The 18303-nt window shown below is 39.5% G+C and overlaps 1 protein-coding gene across 1 annotated transcript in view; it reads right to left on the bottom strand.

Moving 5' to 3' along the window:
• Nucleotides 1-18303, bottom strand: part of ATXN2 (ataxin 2) — a 118988-nt gene that overhangs the window by 48442 nt on the left and 52243 nt on the right. The window contains 3 exon segments of the mRNA XM_030336252.1: nucleotides 612-809; nucleotides 1297-1388; nucleotides 3607-3731. Of these exon segments, the coding sequence (XP_030192112.1) occupies nucleotides 612-809; nucleotides 1297-1388; nucleotides 3607-3731 (415 nt within the window).

Genomic DNA, 18303 nt, shown 5'->3' with positions numbered 1-18303 from the left:
AAGTCCTTCACTACCTCAGTTCCTATCACCAGATGCCAACACTGCACCCCCAACAGCACCCTGTATTCCAGACGTACAAAATAACCAGCCTCGTCCCCAGCTGGCTAGGTTCTTTCACGTGTCTTTTCACCATGCAAGGAATGCCCCTCTCATACTTCTCTCTGGGCAGTAGACACATGTACTATCTTATCACAAAACATCACCTCCTCTGTGACGCGTTCTCGGACTCCACAGTTACATGGTAGGCCATCCTCACTCTGAATATTCTTAATACTTTGAACACACCTCTAATCTAGCAAATCCTAGCGATCTGTTACTATGCTCTGTGCACCCCCACCCCTATCTGATCACTGTGTTTTAAGCAGCTCTTCCAAACCTTGGTTTGCTCATCACTGTATTTCCAACACTTGGCTTCGTAAAGCTTGATGCTCAAAAAATATTTTCCAAAATTACTATAATCTTTTCTCTAACAGAACCTTAAACCAATTCCACTTGCATTCTCTACCTAAGCTATATTAAAGGAAGATGAAATATAATAATAATAATACACCTTCTCACACAGACCTTGAGTTGTGTATCCAAAATACTGCATCATGATTTCCTTTAAATACCTAGTGTTTATGCCGTGGCCCTCACGTTCACTCGAATTTCTCTGAACTGCTGTGTATTTTTCTTCTTCACTCCTATCATCATTTTCCAGGGCCACTCGGGCTTTGTACTGGGCACTTGATTCAATTTCTTCTGCTAACTGGTTTGCCCTTGCTTCTCGTTTTAAAAATTCTTCTGAGTTATCCCTTTCTAAGGGTACCCTGAAACGTGAGGAAAAGAAAAAGCAAAGTGAGTATTTTAAAGTCACAGTTTATAGAACTGTCCCAAAACACTATTAAGAAAGTTGAGAGCTTGAAATACGGGTAAAACTATAAAAGAATTACACCGATCTACTTATGTATAAATCAAAATTAGCTTTTTTTTCGGTTTCACTTTTCCCTAGAGGAATGTAACATTTCCAAAACTGGTTAAATTGACTACTGCCCCATAACATCTATACTTGCAAATTCAGAGTTTTTACAGCTTTAAAAAAAAAAAATTATCTAGAGCATAAAATTAGGTTATGTGTAAACTAAATGTATTCTGTTTTAATGAGAATTTATCAGCCTAGGTAGTGACAGGATTAATCCTTTCACATAACTGTTTAAACTAAAATCCAACAGAAATATTTATTTATTCAACATACTAACATAAGCTGATGAAAATCAAAGACAAATTCGCTCAAAAAAGTCAATTTTCTAAACTTACGTATATGAAGATAAACTGCTATCATATGTAGACACTACACCATAATTTTCTTCATTATATCGAAACATATCATTGGGATCCCATCCATTAGACTAGAAGAAAATAAATTTCATTTTTCAAAATGACAAAGTATTTCTCTTCTTTAAGTACAATTAATATCCTACATTAACACTATCTATCATATATAACAGCAAAATCTAGCTAATTAAAAAACAGGCAAAAACTTTCTTTAAAAACGTTTTAAGAAAAAATTTTTCTTCTATATATCACCCCTTACAAAGTGGCAAATGACTATATAAAACAATTATTTCAGACAATATTTGTAAAAGTTTAGAACATTTCAAGTTACTTCATAAAACGTAAGCATTCAGGTCACAATTCTTTCCCTACTCCTTAACAGCCATCTTTCTATAGGGCAAATACCTGAGACCTTCTTGAGTTGACTGATCATGAGATCTATGAGGGATAAAGGATGCTTTCTGATAGCCAAAAATACTTCCAGAGTTTCGGGGGAAGAAGGGAATAAGCCAAAGCTTTCACTGCTGCATCCCTATTTCAAGGTGTGAGCATGGTACCAGATCCTGGCCATCCTCCCCTTTTCCCTGGGTATGCTCGAAGAGACAGCAGCATGAGAGAGTAAACACACAATCACTGTGCAAAGTCACAAGAGCTGGGTTTTAGAACTGGTCTCAACATTAACAGCTTCTATGGATCCTGAGCAAAGGGCTCATGCTAACCTGTAACCTCAGTGTAGATAACTCTACACTTCTATGAGGAAACTACCACTCTCAAAAGCTAGCCTGCATTCTTTAATCTGTAAGAATCAACCAACTGGGGGCAGAGGCTGCAAGAATCTTCACTAGTGAATATTAATGCCTAGATAGTCATTTCACTAATGTTGCAACCCCTTCAACGTTTAAAGTCTGAATGGTGTAAAGGGACAAAATAGAGTGCATAATCCTTATCCATCTCAGAAAGAGGACACAGCATCATCCCAGTATTTCTGATGGCGACTTTAAATTTTTTTTTAATTTTTTTTTTTTTTTTTTTTTTTTTTTTTTTTTGGGACAGACAGAGACAGAGCATGAACGGGGGAGGGGCAGAGAGAGAGGGAGACACAGAATCGGAAACAGGCTCCAGGCTCCGAGCCATCAGCCCAGAGCCTGACGCGGGGCTCGAACTCACAGACCGTGAGATCGTGACCTGGCTGAAGTCGGACGCTTAACCGACTGCGCCACCCAGGCGCCCCCTGATGGCAACTTTAATACTAAAGCTTGCCTCTGAAGGCACCCATCAATCTTGGGTCCTTCTGTGCTACTCCAGGCATGACTATTCTGTAATACCACCAATCAAGCAACTGCGTGAGGCTAACATATGTGGGCTGGAGATCAGTTACATATAGAGGCTTTAAAACTGCGTAAGTAGTATATGTTCCAGATAAAAAATCTAAACTGTGCAGAAGGATATCCAGTAAATAGTAAAAGTCTTCTGGGGCGCCTAGGTGGCTCAGGTGGTTGAGTGTCCAACTCTTGATTTCAGCTCAGATCATGATCCCATGGTTCATGAGCTTGAGCCCTGTGTCAGGCTCTGCGCTTAAAACTTAAAAAAAAACAACTATGGGGCACCTGGGTGGCGCAGTCGGTTGAGTGTCCGACTTCAGCTCAGGTCATGATCTCACGGTTTTTGAGTTCGAGCCCCGCGTCAGGCTCTGTGCTGACAGCTTGGAGCCTGGAGCCTACTTCGGATTCTGTGTCTCCCTCTCTCTCTACCCCTCCCCTGCTCATGCTCTGTCTCTCTCCCTCTCTCTCTCTCAAAAATGAATAAACTTTAAAAAAAAAATTAAAAAAAAAAACTTAAACTCTCAAAAAAAAAAGTTAAAGTCTTCTAATCCCAATGTCTATAGATAACTATGTAAACTCACTACGTATCTCAATAGTGAGTACCTCTTCCTCAGACAAGAAGCCTAAGAGTCATACTTCGACCTCACCTCTAGGTAAAGTCAACAATTAAGACACTGCTTTCTTAGGCTGCCTTCTTCTGTAAAGCTTTCAAAGCAAAACATGCCAGTATTTCCAGTTTCCCATGCTTCCCAATTTAAATTTGTAAGTTGCTTGTTATGATTTACTTTAAAAACATAGAAATAATTCCTAAGTGTGGGGAGAAGTCCCTGTTTAGACAAAAAAACTGCTGCTTTAAATACCTTCGCTACAATGATGACAATATACTTCAATTAAAACTAAATGATAGGAGGTCACACCATATCGCATGACATGACCACAGCCTGATACTAAGCAAAAAGATTTTACTTACTACGTCGTTTTCCAAAGCCTCCAGTTCCTCACTGGTAGTGAGTTCACCTGCATCCCAGGGCTCCAGGTCCTTCTCTTTGTGTTCACCATTCACTTTAGCACTGATAGCAGAGTCAGTAAAAGCGTCTGCAAAAGATGGACTCAGCTGAAAGATCATACAGCCAGACAACAGGCTACACTAATACATACATAAATTATCAACAAAGAGGTATGTGAAAAGTAATTATGAAATAGAAAGAATAGCATTAATGGTATGCTTTCAGAGATGTAATGCTTCTAATACCACCATCTTCAAAAAACTTTCAGTGAAGGTATGTTCCCAAATAATTTTAAGCCATATGAAGTATGTTTTAAGGTATTCACACAAGTCATTATATTAAAAATAATTACTGTACTTTGTGTTTCAGAAGTGATCCAGAAGATCTCTATCAATCCAACCTGAAGTAGGATTTTTGTTTAATGGATCCATTAATTAGATACAATCTCAGAGCTGCAGCCAAACATATGAAGATATTTTAACTTCTGAATCCAAGTCTACATGCAGAGGGCAATATCCTAACATACTCTCGTCATTAGTAACTGAAGCCAAACCCTTCACAGAAGTGACCAAACCCTTCACAGAATCCATTTTTCCCTGTAACTCTGTTACAGAATTCAGGCCCCACAGTGTCACCTATCCCCAGAAGGTTCAGGTGGCAGGCCTATGTACCTGGACTTCCCACCAACACTTTCTCACTCTTTGTGCTCTCTCCTCCTCTGACTAATGTTAATGAGGAGCACTAGCTTGTGAGAGCATTACTATGCTCAGCTGACAGGAGATATCTAGTAGCTGCTGTCCAGTGAAGAAAATTTTTCTCTAGATAGGTGTTAGGACCAGGTAAGTAAAAGTCTACTTGGGCAACAATAGTATGGGGAAATGCTTGGAAGATACAGGCTTGTGCTTAAATGGCTGGGCCCACAGGGTTATCACCTAGCACAGGGCTAGGGAATCACACTTTTCTGCTAGAAGATACTAGCTCCCAGTCACTACGCCTTCACCCTTACTATAAGCTGCCACCAAGGAGTTGGAAAAGGAAGTATCAACAGCGGTGTCTCTTAAAAGAGAAAATTCCAGAGGGATTTTTTTTTTATTTGGTACGATTTCTATAACGGTCATTGGCTCCCCAGTGGGCAAGGTGATTCCAAAGAAATTCGAGCCAGCCAATTTAGGCATGGCACTACAAGCCCAGTGTCACTACTAGCTCTTACCTCCTCTCATCCCAAACTAGGGATGGATGGGTGTGTGTGCGTGCACACCAGGAAATAAAAGCGTAACTGCACCTGTGGGCTTAGCTGCCAGCTCTTCCAGCAGCGTAGCTCCTATTACTAGCAATTACAAGAGCTAAGAGCATAACAGGGGGGATCCCAACAACAGCACGCCTTAGCTAGGAGTGGGACAGACCATCCACCGGAAGATGAGCACACCTTGGAAAAGCTCTCTAAGAGGGTCTAACAGAATGCTGCTGTCCTCATAATGACACCTTCAGATGGAAGACACTAATGGTCCCAAAAACTTGGCCTTACGTGACATTCACCTGATACAAGCCATATTCTGTATCACCTTATGGTTGCACGAATTCTTGGTAACAATTAATTTTGCCAGTAAAACTTCAAGAGAACGTCATAACTTCCTGAACTTACTGAAATTCCCTATTTTCTCGCAAAAACAGAACAGAGAACTATAATACAGGAAAATTCAAGCCAGTCATGTCCTGTTTTGCAGTAAGCAATACGATTATTACGATTATTAACTTATACTGCTGATCCTATTCATGTTTTAATTACACTAGTTTTTTGAAAGGCATCTGCTTCAGTGCATAAAGCATTTACTTACATGGCAATCCAGAATTGAGGATGATACTCTTTTTATTCAAGAAATTAAAGCTCAAAGCAGCAAGAGATATTTTTACAGAACCACATAAATGGACTTATTCTCACGGAAGTGCACGTGTGTGTCTGTCAAAGTGTTCAGGAAAGACAAGGACTGAGTCAAGCTGTCCTCAAATTGATAAATGTGTTCTTATCAGTATTATCCTACACAAAACCAAAAGGGACCCAATGTGGAAAAGCAAGCATCTAACACTTCACTGAACCAAGTTTTAATCTGCTGATCACAATTTTAGGCTGTATTAAGAGTCCGTTAATAAGTAACCGATTTTTTTCAATACTGTATTGTTATCTTAAATCTTCTGTTTACAATACCGATCATGTAAAAGGAGTAAACTACTCGCATGTTGTTACTTAGCATGACAGTTTTCTTTCAAGGCAGAAAGGGGGAAAAGGAAACACAAAAGTTGTGTTTCTCTTAATACTGTATTTCTTGCTTTTAAATCCTCCTCAAAAGAAAGTCCTTTTTTATTTAAGGTTTGTTTATCTGAGACAGAGTGAACCTGTGAGCAGGGCAGGGGCAGGGCAGATCTAGAGAGAGGGAGAGGGAGGGAGAATCCCAAGCAGGCTCCCCAGTCAGGGCAGATCCCAACATGGGCTCCAACTCACCAATCAGGAGACCATGACATGAGCCAAACTCAAGAGTCGGTAAAGCATCCAACTTCGGCTCAGGTCAAGATCTCATAGTTCATGGGTTCGAGCCCTGTGTCAGGCTCTGTGCAGACAGCTCAAAGCCTAGAGCCTACTTCAGATCCTGTCTCCCTCTCCTTCTGCCCCTTCCCTGTTCACATTCGGTCTCTCTCTCTCTCCCCCTCAAAAATAAACATTAAAAAAAAAAAAACCCACCCAGGCACCACAGAAAGTCCCTTTTTAAAGACGAGTAAAGAGTTTAGAGAAAGATGTAAAAAAGATGAACAGAAGTAGAGAGCACAAAAATGAAGCTATAGTGTTAGGATACTGGGGAAAACCCTGGTCATAAACACCATATTTCAGGCCAACACTCTATTATTATCAGCTACAAGGAGGCAAGGCCTGGATATTTCATTCTACACTGTGAACAATATCTAATACTGTAAATTCTGAAAATTCAATGTTTGGATTTTTTGAGACAGTGCGTGCATGCGTGCACAGCTGCAAGCAGGAAAGGGGCAGAGGGAAAGGGAGAGACAGAATCTCAAGCAGGCTTCACACACAGAGCAGAGCTTGATGGCGGGGCTCAATCTCACGACTGTGAGATCATAACCTGACCCAAAATCAAGAGTCAGACACCTGACTGACTGTGAGCCACTCAGGCGCCCATGTTTGGATTTTTGAAAAAACAATGTTGGTATTAAATAGTAAAATGTTGTAGCCAGGATTTCTGCAAAGTTTGGAAAATTAATTGTCTATAATCTAATCGCAACTGTGGCAATTTGCATGCAGATTTTTCCAATGTCATGTGAGAGTATATTAATTTTCCATTACCCTCTATGGTAAGAAACATAAGCATTATAAAAGCAAGATGCAAGAATACAAAGAGGCTGTCAGAAAAATGTTACCTGTTTCTGAAGGAACTACAGGCATAGAAAGAAAAAAAGAAAAACAATAAAAATTATCAGATAAGATAATAAAAGTTTAAATTCTTCATGTACTTCATTCCCTGCCTTATACACATTCAGTTTACCAAAAGCTCTAGACTAGAGGGGAAAAGGGTATACATGTACCTCCCTCTGACACACACACACCTGCAAACCCCTCTATGTTACCCCCACAGCGATGGGCTCTCAAAACCTTCCCTTCTCATTCTGGGCAGAAACCTAGTCACCCTGGGCCAGTGGTGCCACCTGGTGGTAATAATAAAGAAGTGTTTTGGGACGCCTGGGTGGCTCAGTCAGTTAAGCCTCCGACTCCTGGTTTCGGATCAGGTGATGATCTCATGGTTTCCTGAGGTTTCCTGAGTTCAAGTCCCACATCTCTGTGCTGATGGCACAGAGCCTGCTTGGGATTCTCTCTCTCCTTCTCTCTCTGTCCCTCCCCTACTCATGCTCTTTTTGTCTCTCTCAAAAATAAAAATAAACTTTAAAAAATAAATTAAAAAAAAAAAAAGAAAGAAGTGTTTCAACCAAAGCACCACCTCTCTCCTGAGTATCCCTCAGTCCCACACCCAGGAAATACGATATAAGCTCTGCTCCTCAGTTCTTCCTCTTTTACCTCCCAATTATGATTCTGAAAAATCACTCCAAGTTGTCTGAGGCCTTTTTAAAGGATCAGAATAATAGCGAAACAAGTGAAATGCTAGTGACACATTACGAATAAATATAAATTTATTAAAACCACATGATGACATAAAACTAGATGAAATTTAAAAATCATTACCAGACTTAACATCAGTAATAGTCAAATGTGCTTCCACAAGTCTTCGCCAAACCCCTAGGCTGCCCATTTCATCTCTCAACTAAATCTGCTTTTTCTCAATGAAGTTCTAGATCAATTTTTTAAAATTTATTCCAATGCTATTGTTCTGTTTTCATCAATTAAGAATACTGTGACATTTTTTTCGAGAACTTTGAAAAAATTATTCTCACCATATACCATCTGTTGTATGTGGACCATTTTACGCAGTGTATCAATTACAGTGGATGCCATCCTGGAAAGTGAGAGGCCATTTATTCATTCTTAACATTTACTGAGTGCCTACAGTGTCTTAGTCACTGACTTTGGAGAGGCTAGGGCCTAAGACACAATCCCTGCCTTTTCCTGAAGGAGCTCCCACGTGTAGGAGAGTAGTTACAGACATGAAGCAAATCTTTTAGAATCTGATGTAAAAAGTACTAAAATTTAAGTTCTGAGGAATAAAAGGCTGTGGCTTTACAAGTGACAGCTGATCTATGCCTTCAAAAACACAAAGCAGAAATTAAGTAGGGGGAAGTAGAGGGTTAGCTCTAAGATAGACTTGAATATCACTAAGATAAAAATTTTCCAAATTGTACACTAGTCCACAGACCTCCCCAGGGTAGTGGAATTGGAAACCAGAGGCAGATTACTTTTTTTTTTTTTTTTACATTCCTCTGTTCTATATGACTTTTTATACTATAAGCATATACTAAACCACATAATACATAAATAATATTAAAGAACAGTACAAAGAAACAAGATGGGGAATGAAACTGGACCCTAAACAAAAATAACTCAAAATGGATTAGGGATCTAAATGTGGGACCTGAAACCCTAAAAATCCTAGAAGAGAGCACAGGCAATAATTTCTCTGACAATGACAAAAGCAAAATAAACTATTGGGACCACATCAAAATAGCGGAAACAGAATCAAAGGAAACAATCAACAAAACTAAAACAGAACCTACTGAGTAGAAGGTATTTGCAAAAACCCTATCCAGTAAAAAGTATCCAAAATAGGGGGGCCTGGGTGGCTCAGTTGGTTAAGGGTGCGACTTCGGCTCAGGTCATGATCTTGCAGTTTGTGGGTTTGTTTGTTTTTTTCTAACGTTTATTTATTTTTGAGACAGAGAGAGACAGAGCATGAACGGGGGAGGGTCAGAGAGAGGGAGACACAGAATCCGAAACAGGCTCCAGGCTCTGAGCAGTCAGCACAGAGCCTGACGCGGGGCTCGAACTCATGGACCGCGAGATCATGACCTGAGCTGAAGTCGGACGCTTAACCGACTGAGCCACCCAGGCGCCCCCAGTTTGTGGGTTTGAGCCCTGCATCAGGCTCTGTGCTGACAGCTCAGAGCCTGGAGGCTGCTTCAGATTCTGTGTCTCCCTCTCTCTCTGCCCCTCCCCTGCTCACACACTGTCTCTCTTAAAAATAAACATTAAAGGGGCACCTGGGTGGCTCAGTCGGTTAAGCGTCCGACTTCAACTCAGGTCACGATCTCACGGTCGGTGAGTTCGAGTCCCGCGTCGGGCTCTGGGCTGATGGCTCAGAGCCTGGAGCCTGCTTCGGATTCTGTGTCTCCCTCTCTCTCTGCCCCTCCCCCATTCATGCTCTGTCTCTCTCTGTCTCAAAAATAAATAATGTTAAAAAAAAATTTTTTAAATAAACATTTAAAAAAAATTTTTTTAAGTATCCAAAATAATAAAGAATTTCTACAACTCAACACCAAAAAACAAAACAAAACAAAACAAAAACACGATTAAACAATGGGCAGAGGGGCACCTGGGTGGCTTAGTCAGTTGAGCATCCAAATCTTCATCTCAGCTCAGGTCACGATCCCAGGGTCATGGGATTGAGCTCTACAGATTCTCTCTCCCCCTCTCTCTGCCCCTCCCCTACTCATCCTCTCTAAAATAAAAAAACAAAATTTTTAAAAAAGGGCAGAAAACATGGACATTTCTCCAAAGACGACATAGAGATAGCCAAAGACACATGAAAAGATGCTCAACATCACACATTATCAGGGAAATGCAAATCAAAAACCACAATGAGATATCACCTCATACCTTCAGAATGGCTAAAATTAACACCACAAGAAACAACAAGTGATGGCAAGGATGTGAAGAATCCTTGAGCACTTTTTGTTTTTTTAGTAATCCCTACATGCAAAGAGGGGCTCAAACTCCAGACCCCAAGATCAAAAGTCACATGCTCCACCAACTGAGCCAGCCAGGCACCGTCCCTTTCTTTAAATAAAAAAATAGGGGCGCCTGGGTGGTGCAGTCGGTTAAGCGTCCGACTTCAGCCAGGTCACGATCTCGCGGTCCGTGAGTTCGAGCCCCGCGTCAGGCTCCGGGCTGATGGCTCGGACCCTGGAGCCTGTTTCCGATTCTGTGTCTCCCTCTCACTCTGCCCCTCCCCCGTTCATGCTCTGTCTCTCTCTGTCCCAAAAATAAATATTGAAAAAAAAAAATTTTAAAAAATAAATAAAAAAATAAACAAATAGATAAATAAATAAATTTCTTATTTAAAATCCTTGTGTACTGTTGGGAATGCAAACTGGTGCAGCCACTGTGAAAACCAGTGTGGAGCTTCCCCCAAAACTTTAAAATAAAATTACCATACAATACAGTAATTCCGCTACTGGGTATTTACTCAAAAGAATATGAAAACACTAAATCAAAAAGATACATGTGCCTGTTTATTGCAGCATTATTTACAATAACCAAATTATGGAAACAGCCCAGTGTCTACTGATACATGAATGGATAAAGAGGTGGTATATACAATGGAATATTATTTAGCCATAAAAAGAATGAATTGCCATTTGCAACAACATGGATGGATCTAGAGAGTATAATGCTGAGTGAAAAAAGTCAGAGAAAGATAAATATCATATGATTTCACCCATACATGGAATTTAAGAAACAAATGAACAAAGGAAAAAAAAGAGAGAGAGAGAAAGACAAAAACCAAGAAAAGACTCTTAACTACAGACAACTGATGGTTACTACAAAGGAGGTGGGTCGGGGAGGGTGAATGGGTGAAACGGTGATGGGGATTAAGAGAACATTTACCATGATGAGCAATGAGTAATGTATAGAAGTGCTAAATCACTATATTGTACATGTATATTGAATATAACACTGTATGTTAACCATATTGGAATTAAAGTTTAAAACACACACACACACACACACACACACACACACACACACACACAAAACAACAATCAATCAATCAATAGTAGTGTTCCCTGATTATCCCAAATCTTCAAGTAACAAAAATGATTACACAAAGACTACACATACTAGAGGTTAAGGCATTAGTTATATTTTATAAAATACTGAGGTTTTTACATATATTTCTGCAAAGTATTAAAACAAGATACATGTTAGAAAAAAAAAAAAAAACCAGAAACGAGATGGGGATAATGAACACAGCAAGGGGCCAAGATGTGTGCACAGGCACAACAAAATAAGGAGACAAATGGAGGCGTTCTCAGGCAAGAGGGAGAAAAAGGAGTAAGAGAGAAATTCAAAGGGGGGGTGGGGAGGGCCTAGCTGGCTCAGTCATTAGAGCATGTGATTCTTCATCTTGGGGTCCTGAGTTCAAGCCCCACGTTGGGCACACAGCTTACTTAAAAAATAATAAAATAATAATGAGAGAAATGCAAGGAGATGGGGCACAGGGAACCTTTATCTAGATTAGGGATTCTTAACCTTTCTTTTATCCATGGATCCCCCTCAGCATTTGGGGGGAGCCTATGGATTTAAATGCATAAAATAAATCGGAAATCAAAAGAGATCAAATATAATGAACTGTAGGCATCAAAATCTGAAAATCCAAATCAGTGCAAGAGTAATACACATGCTTCTTTATTAATGCATTAATCTATAAGATCTAACAGCAAATTTAATACTATAATTTTCAAAAGGTGAGGAGCATAATACGTCAAGATGTCTACATCTATACAAGTGATATGAAATTAACTGAGTTCTACAAGTGCTAAAGTCACAGATACTGCTAATACTAATGATTTGTTAATGGAAAAGAAATGCTAAATTTCTTTTTTGCTTGACTGTAAGCCATCTCTACACCCCAGGTGGGGCTCGAACTCATGACCCCGAGATCAAGAGTCACATGTTCCACTGACTGAGCCAGCCAGGCACCCAGAAATGCTAAATTTCAATCAGAAACTAGTGAAAACAAAGATGTAATATTTTTTCCCATCCAAGTTTATCAATGCCCTGAATCTTCTCCATGAACCATTTGGGAATCCATGGATCCAGGTTAAGGACTCTGCCTATATGCTCTGAAAAGCAAGAAGAAAGAACATTCTGTGATAGATAAAGGAAATGAGGTGACAGAGTAAGGAATCAAAAAGGGTGATCATAGGGGTGCCTGGGTGGCTCAGTCAGTTAAGCATCCAACTTCGGTTCAAGTCATGATCTCACGGTTTGTGAGTTCGAGCCCCGCATCGGGCTCTGTGCTGACAGCTCGGAGCCTGGAGCCTACTTCGGATTCTATGTCTCCTTCTCTCTCTGCCCCTCCCCAACTTGTGCTCTATGTCTCTCAAAAAAATAAATAAATAAACGTAAAAAAAATTTTTTTTTAAAAAAAGGGGGTGATAAAGGTGGCAGAAACAGGTTTTAGAAAAAAAAAAAAAGATGGCCATGGAAAGGTCAGAGTCCTAAAAGGGACAGGAAGAAAGGGAGTAGAAGAGTAAAGGTTAAGCTGACCATGATCAGAGCAGACCCTGGGGGGGGGGGGGGGCACTATGAAAGAAAAGCAGTTACAGATGATGACAAAGTCATGAAAGCAGATGGCTAAAATAAGGCAGAAATGAAAGGTACTGAGTAATATAGCTTAGGAGACATAAGTTTACACAGGAATAGTGTTCTGTTCCAAATGACCAACCTGAGAATTAATTCTTACAACATCTACCATTGCAAAAACATCTGAAGGTATCAGGGTCCCAGCCACAAAACCATGGGAAACTTGAATGCATTTCAAAGGTTTATACTCTTCCGTTCTAAACACCAATCGGCTACAGTTATAAAATACACCAGACAACAGCACTTGCCCACTAAAAAATGCAGCACCAGATACGTTCCATTATGAATGACCACAACTATTTCCTAATTTTAATTCTGGGCATATCAAACAGAATATTTAATATTTAAAATGCTAAAGGGTGCGTGAGTCAGTTTAGAGTCCAACTCTTGGTTTCAGCTCAGGTCATGACCTCACGGTTCTTGAGTTCGAGCCCAGCATCAGGCTCTGCACTGACAGTATAGATGGACCCTACTTGGGATTCTCTCACCCCACCTCTCTCTCTGCCCTTTCCCTGCTCTCTCTCTTTCAAAATAAGTAATTATGTTTTTTAAATGCTATAAGTAGTTTATCTGATATACCACGGAGATGACATTGTATTACCACAAAATTTAAGTCTTTGAGGTTAGATAGATCCATAGAAAGTCAGCCCCAAAGTTTTTTTCTTTACCTGGAAAATTTGGGAGAGACAACAAACTGGGAAGAGCTAATACAAATTATTAAAAATAAAATATACCTCATCCTGACTTCAAACATGGCAGGGTCAGGACAAGAAACAAGGATCTCTCTCTGCAATGCACATACCACCCCCCACCGAAAGAAGCAACAAAGCCATCTCTACTTGTATCTTCTTATGCCAGCAGCTGAAATTCTCAACCAAACACCTGTCTTTCAAAGTCTTTTGTGGAGAGATGCCTGAGTGGCTCAAGTCAGTTAAGCATCCAACTTTGGCTCAGGTCATAATCTCAAGGTTTGAGGGTTCAAGCCCTGCGTTGGGCTCTACGTTGACAGCTGGGAGCCAAAAGCCTGCTTTGGATTCCGTGTCTCCTTCTCTCTCTCTGCTCTTTCCCCACTCGTGCTCGGTCTCTGTCGCTCTCAAAAATGAATAAATATAAAAAAAATTTTTTAGGGGTGTCTGGGTGGCTCCATCAGCTGAGCGTCTGACTTCAGCTCAGATCATCACTCATGAGTTCGAGCCCCACATCAGGCTCTCTGCTGTCAACATGGAACCCGCTTCGGTTTCCTGTCTCCCTCTCTCCCTGCCCCTCCTCAGCTCATGCTTTCTGTCTCAAAAATAAATAAAACATCTTTAAAAAAAAATTTTTAAGAGGTAAAAAAAAAAAAAAAAAAAGTGTTTTCTGTATGGGTGTCTAGCTGGCTCAGTAAGTGGAGCATATGACTTCTCAATCTTGGGGTTCTGAGCTTATGCGCCATGTTGGGTATAGAGATTACCTAAAAATAAAATCTTAATTTAAAAAAAGTCTTGTTTAATAAAATAAAATACAAAGTGGCAAAACTGTGACTTTCCAGTAGATGGAGAGGCTAACATAAGGAAGAACACACTGGTCCACAGTCACGTGACACCCAACAACATCGTACAGGATAGGACATACCAACACAACAAAATTAACAGAAGGCCAACCACTTGTATCCCTAAATCTTATACAAAATTTTAAGTCATTTAAAAATAATTTCCTACTATAATAGAAAAGGATGTCATTTTTTCAAACAGAGAAGAACCAATTAATCCTATCTTTGCCTCTAGGGCACTGAGCAAGGAAAATGAGTTTTGTGACCCACAAGCAGAAAGGGGGGTGTTTTTACCCTGGTTAGCACAAAAATAAAAATAAATGATTCTCTAAGGTATGGTATCTTTTAATCTTACGGTTTCAAACTCAAGTTGATTTGATACTACTCTTCACAAATGAATACATTGTATACACTGATATAAATCCAAATACATATGCATTTCTAACACACCCAATACGAAAAGCAAATTAATTATTTTAAAATAACTTCAAATAGACTGTATGTATGTATGTTTTAATACTTAACTCCCTTACCTGTGTTTCTGTCTTTTCTCACTTATGTAAGAATCATTTGGGCCTTATGTTAAAGTTAACACTTAGGATTTTGTTTTTTATATTTAAAAAAAATTTTTTTTCAACGTTTTTATTTATTTTTGGGACAGAGAGAGACAGAGCATGAACGGGGGAGGGGCAGAGAGAGAGGGAGACACAGAATTGGAAACAGGCTCCAGGCTCTGAGCCGTCAGCCCAGAGCCCGACGCGGGGCTCGAACCCACGGACCGTGAGATCGTGACCTGGCTGAAGTCGGACGCTTAACCGACTGCGCCACCCAGGCGCCCCTGTTTTTTATATTTTAAAAGAAAATTAAAATGCCTAGAAGGATATTAAGATTGCCTAGAAGCAATCTTCTATAAGAAAAATATAATCTGGATATGTCATGTTGTCGGAAAGCCATTTTTAGATTTGGCTAGAAACAACTGCTTTCTTGAGTTTCCTGAAAATCAGTGGTAATTCCAGTTTCTAATAGTCTTATGGCAATATGTCTAAGTAAGGAAAAAACAAAACTAGCTTTCCTCTGATTTGAATGTAGTAAGTATAATAAAATTTTTTAAATATCAATTGGGAAATAAATATATGTTGGGTACCACCTTCTATCTGTACAACATAATGCTAGCCACCATGGGGAGTACACATCCCTAGTTCTATAAACTATGTTTCTAAACTGCAGAAAATTATAATGCATTAGGAGAAAAAAGATGTCACACACAGAGTATAGGAATGCTGAGTATTCGGTACATGAGGTAAACAACTGGCTCTCCAACTTTGTTCCATGAACCTTATGATTTCTTAAGGGTACCTCAAAAGACAAAAGGAAAGCTGGATAAGTCAAGGTTCTAGGACACCACCCCCTTCCCAACTTTCCTCTCACCACTACTTTGTTGTAAACATGTTCAACGTGACATTTCATTGGAGGCAGGGGAAAACAAACTACTGTGCTATAAATAAAACAGTAAATTTTAGTAGTCGGGGGCACCTGGGTGGCTCAGTTGGTTTAGCATCTCACTCTCAGTTTCCCCTCAGGTTGTGAATCCAAGGTTGTGGGGCTGAGCCAGGTGACAGGCTCCGCATTGAGTATGGAGGCTGCTTAGGATTCTCTCTCTCTCTCTCTCTCTCTCTCTCTCTCTCTCTCTCTCTCCCCGCTCCCCTCTGTCCCTTTCCACCCGGTCTCTCTCTCTCTCTTACACTAAGATAAAAAAAGAAGGGGCGCTTGAGTGGCTCAGTCGGTTAAACGTCCAACTTCGGCTCAGGTCATGATCTCACAGTTCGTGAGTTCGAGCCCCGCGTTGGGTTCTGGGCTGACAGCTCAGAGCCTGGAGCCTGCTTCAGATTCTGTGTCTCCCTCTGTCTGCCCCTCCATTGCTTGCACGCTGTCTCTTGCACTGTCTCAAAAATAAATATTTTTAAAAAAAATTTTAATAAAAAAAGAAAAAAGAGAAGTTCCCCTGGGAAGGGCCCTGAATGTTAAGGTATAACATCTCAACTTTATTTTGTAAACAACAGGGGATACTGTAGATTTTTAAGAAATGAAAATAAAAGCAATGCTTAAGAATTTCTTTGTGCTAATGTCCAAGACTGACTGGAAGTGACAGGATCTGGAAGGAAGTTAACTAGGAAATTACAGTAATGTTTGGATATAAACTATCCAGGGAAACAGAGAGGAAGAAAAGAATGAGGATGTGACATTATCAAGGAAAAGTTTACAAAGCAAGGTAAAAGGAAGAAAACAGTAACTTTCTTCCCAAACATAAGCCAAAATAGTCCTTGTGTCTGTTATTTCACTACAAGCAGTTCAAGAAAAAGGATGGATGAAAAAGATGGGACTACTTTGGAAGTGTACTATGAGCTAAAAGGATAAATCCAGCTCAGCTTACATAGTCTCTAAGACTCAATCTAGACTAGATATTTTAGGTTGTCCACTCTTACTTATCATTTGCTTCAAAGGAAAGAAAGTTTTGGCTTTTATCTCCAAAAGTTGTTTTATAAAATACTGTTACTTTGAAACAAAACAAATATCTGACCCTCTAAAATATTAACTACAAAGTTGTTTTGGTTATTACAGACAAGGAATTTTACAAAGCAGACGTGCATAAATGGCATAATCAGTGGAAAATTAATAAATAAGCAATACTGAAGCAGAACAGACAAGCTCAAAGTATGTTCTCACTTAAAGCTCAAAATTTAGTGTCTATCCTACTAAGAGTCAAAAGAAAGATTTACATTAGGTATAAAGACTGTAAAACAATACTGTTCTAATCTGAAAACGAGAAAATTTTTAAATTCCATTTACAATAACAAATTCCATTTTGGATTTTTTTTAATGTTTATATTTGAGAGACAGATACAGAGTATGAGCAGGGGAGGGGCAGAGAAAGAGGGGGACACAGAATTTGAAGCAGGCTCCAGGTTCTGAGCTGCCAGCACAGAGCTCGAACCCACAAACTGTGAGATCATGACCTGAGCTGAAGTCGAAGGCCTCACTGACTGAGCCACCCAGCCGCCCCCATTTCGGATATTTTTTATCCAAAAAAATAGAATACTTAGGAATAAAGCTATCAAGAGAAGCGTGAACCTTGTACACTGGTAACTACAAAACATTTCTGAAGAAAATTAAAGATGACCTAAATAAATGGAAAGATGTATTATGTGCTTCGACTAGAAGATTTATGGTAACATATCCCAAAATTATCTCTAGATTCAATGCAATCCCTATTAAAATCCCGGCTGTCATTTTGCAGAAATTGACAAGATGATCCTAAAATCACATGGAAATGCAAGGGACTCAGAACAGCCAATCTTGAAAAAAAAAACATACTTGGAAGATTGACACTTGAATTCAAAACTTACTCAAAGGTACAGTAATCAAAACAGTATAATACTGGCATAAGGACAGATAATACAAATCTGTGGGATATCACTGAGAGTCCAGAAATAAATCTTTACATTTATAATCAATGTAACTTCAACAACAAAGGTGCCAAGACAGTTCAATGGGAAAAAGAACAGTCTTTTCAAAATACTGTACTTGGATATGCACATGTAAAAAAACCATGAAGCTGGAGCCCTACCTCAGACTTCATGTAAAAATTAACTCAAAAATGGATCAGACACCTAAATATGAGAGCTAAAACTATAAAAATCTTACAGGAAAGCAGAGGAACAAATCTTCATAATCTCAGAGTAAGCAACTTGCTTAGATAGGACACAAAAAGCACAAACAACAACAAAGAAAACAAAGATAAACTGGACTTCATCCAAACCGAAACCTTCTGTGCTTTAAAGGATACCAGCAAAAAAGTGAAAAGACAACCCGCATAATGGGGAAAACATATCATGTCTGAGAAGGGGATGAATGGTATCCAGAATATTTAAGGAATTCTTACAACTTAGTAATAAAAGATAATCTAATTTAAAATGTGGGCAAAGATCTGTATAGACCTTCTTCCAAAGGAGATTATACACTTTCGATAAGCAC

The sequence above is a fragment of the Lynx canadensis genome, chromosome D3, assembly GCF_007474595.2.
Source record: "Lynx canadensis isolate LIC74 chromosome D3, mLynCan4.pri.v2, whole genome shotgun sequence".
Taxonomy (NCBI): Eukaryota; Metazoa; Chordata; class Mammalia; order Carnivora; family Felidae; genus Lynx; species Lynx canadensis.
The sequence above is the reverse complement of the archived record's forward strand: the minus strand, read 5'-3'. Positions and strand labels throughout refer to the sequence as shown.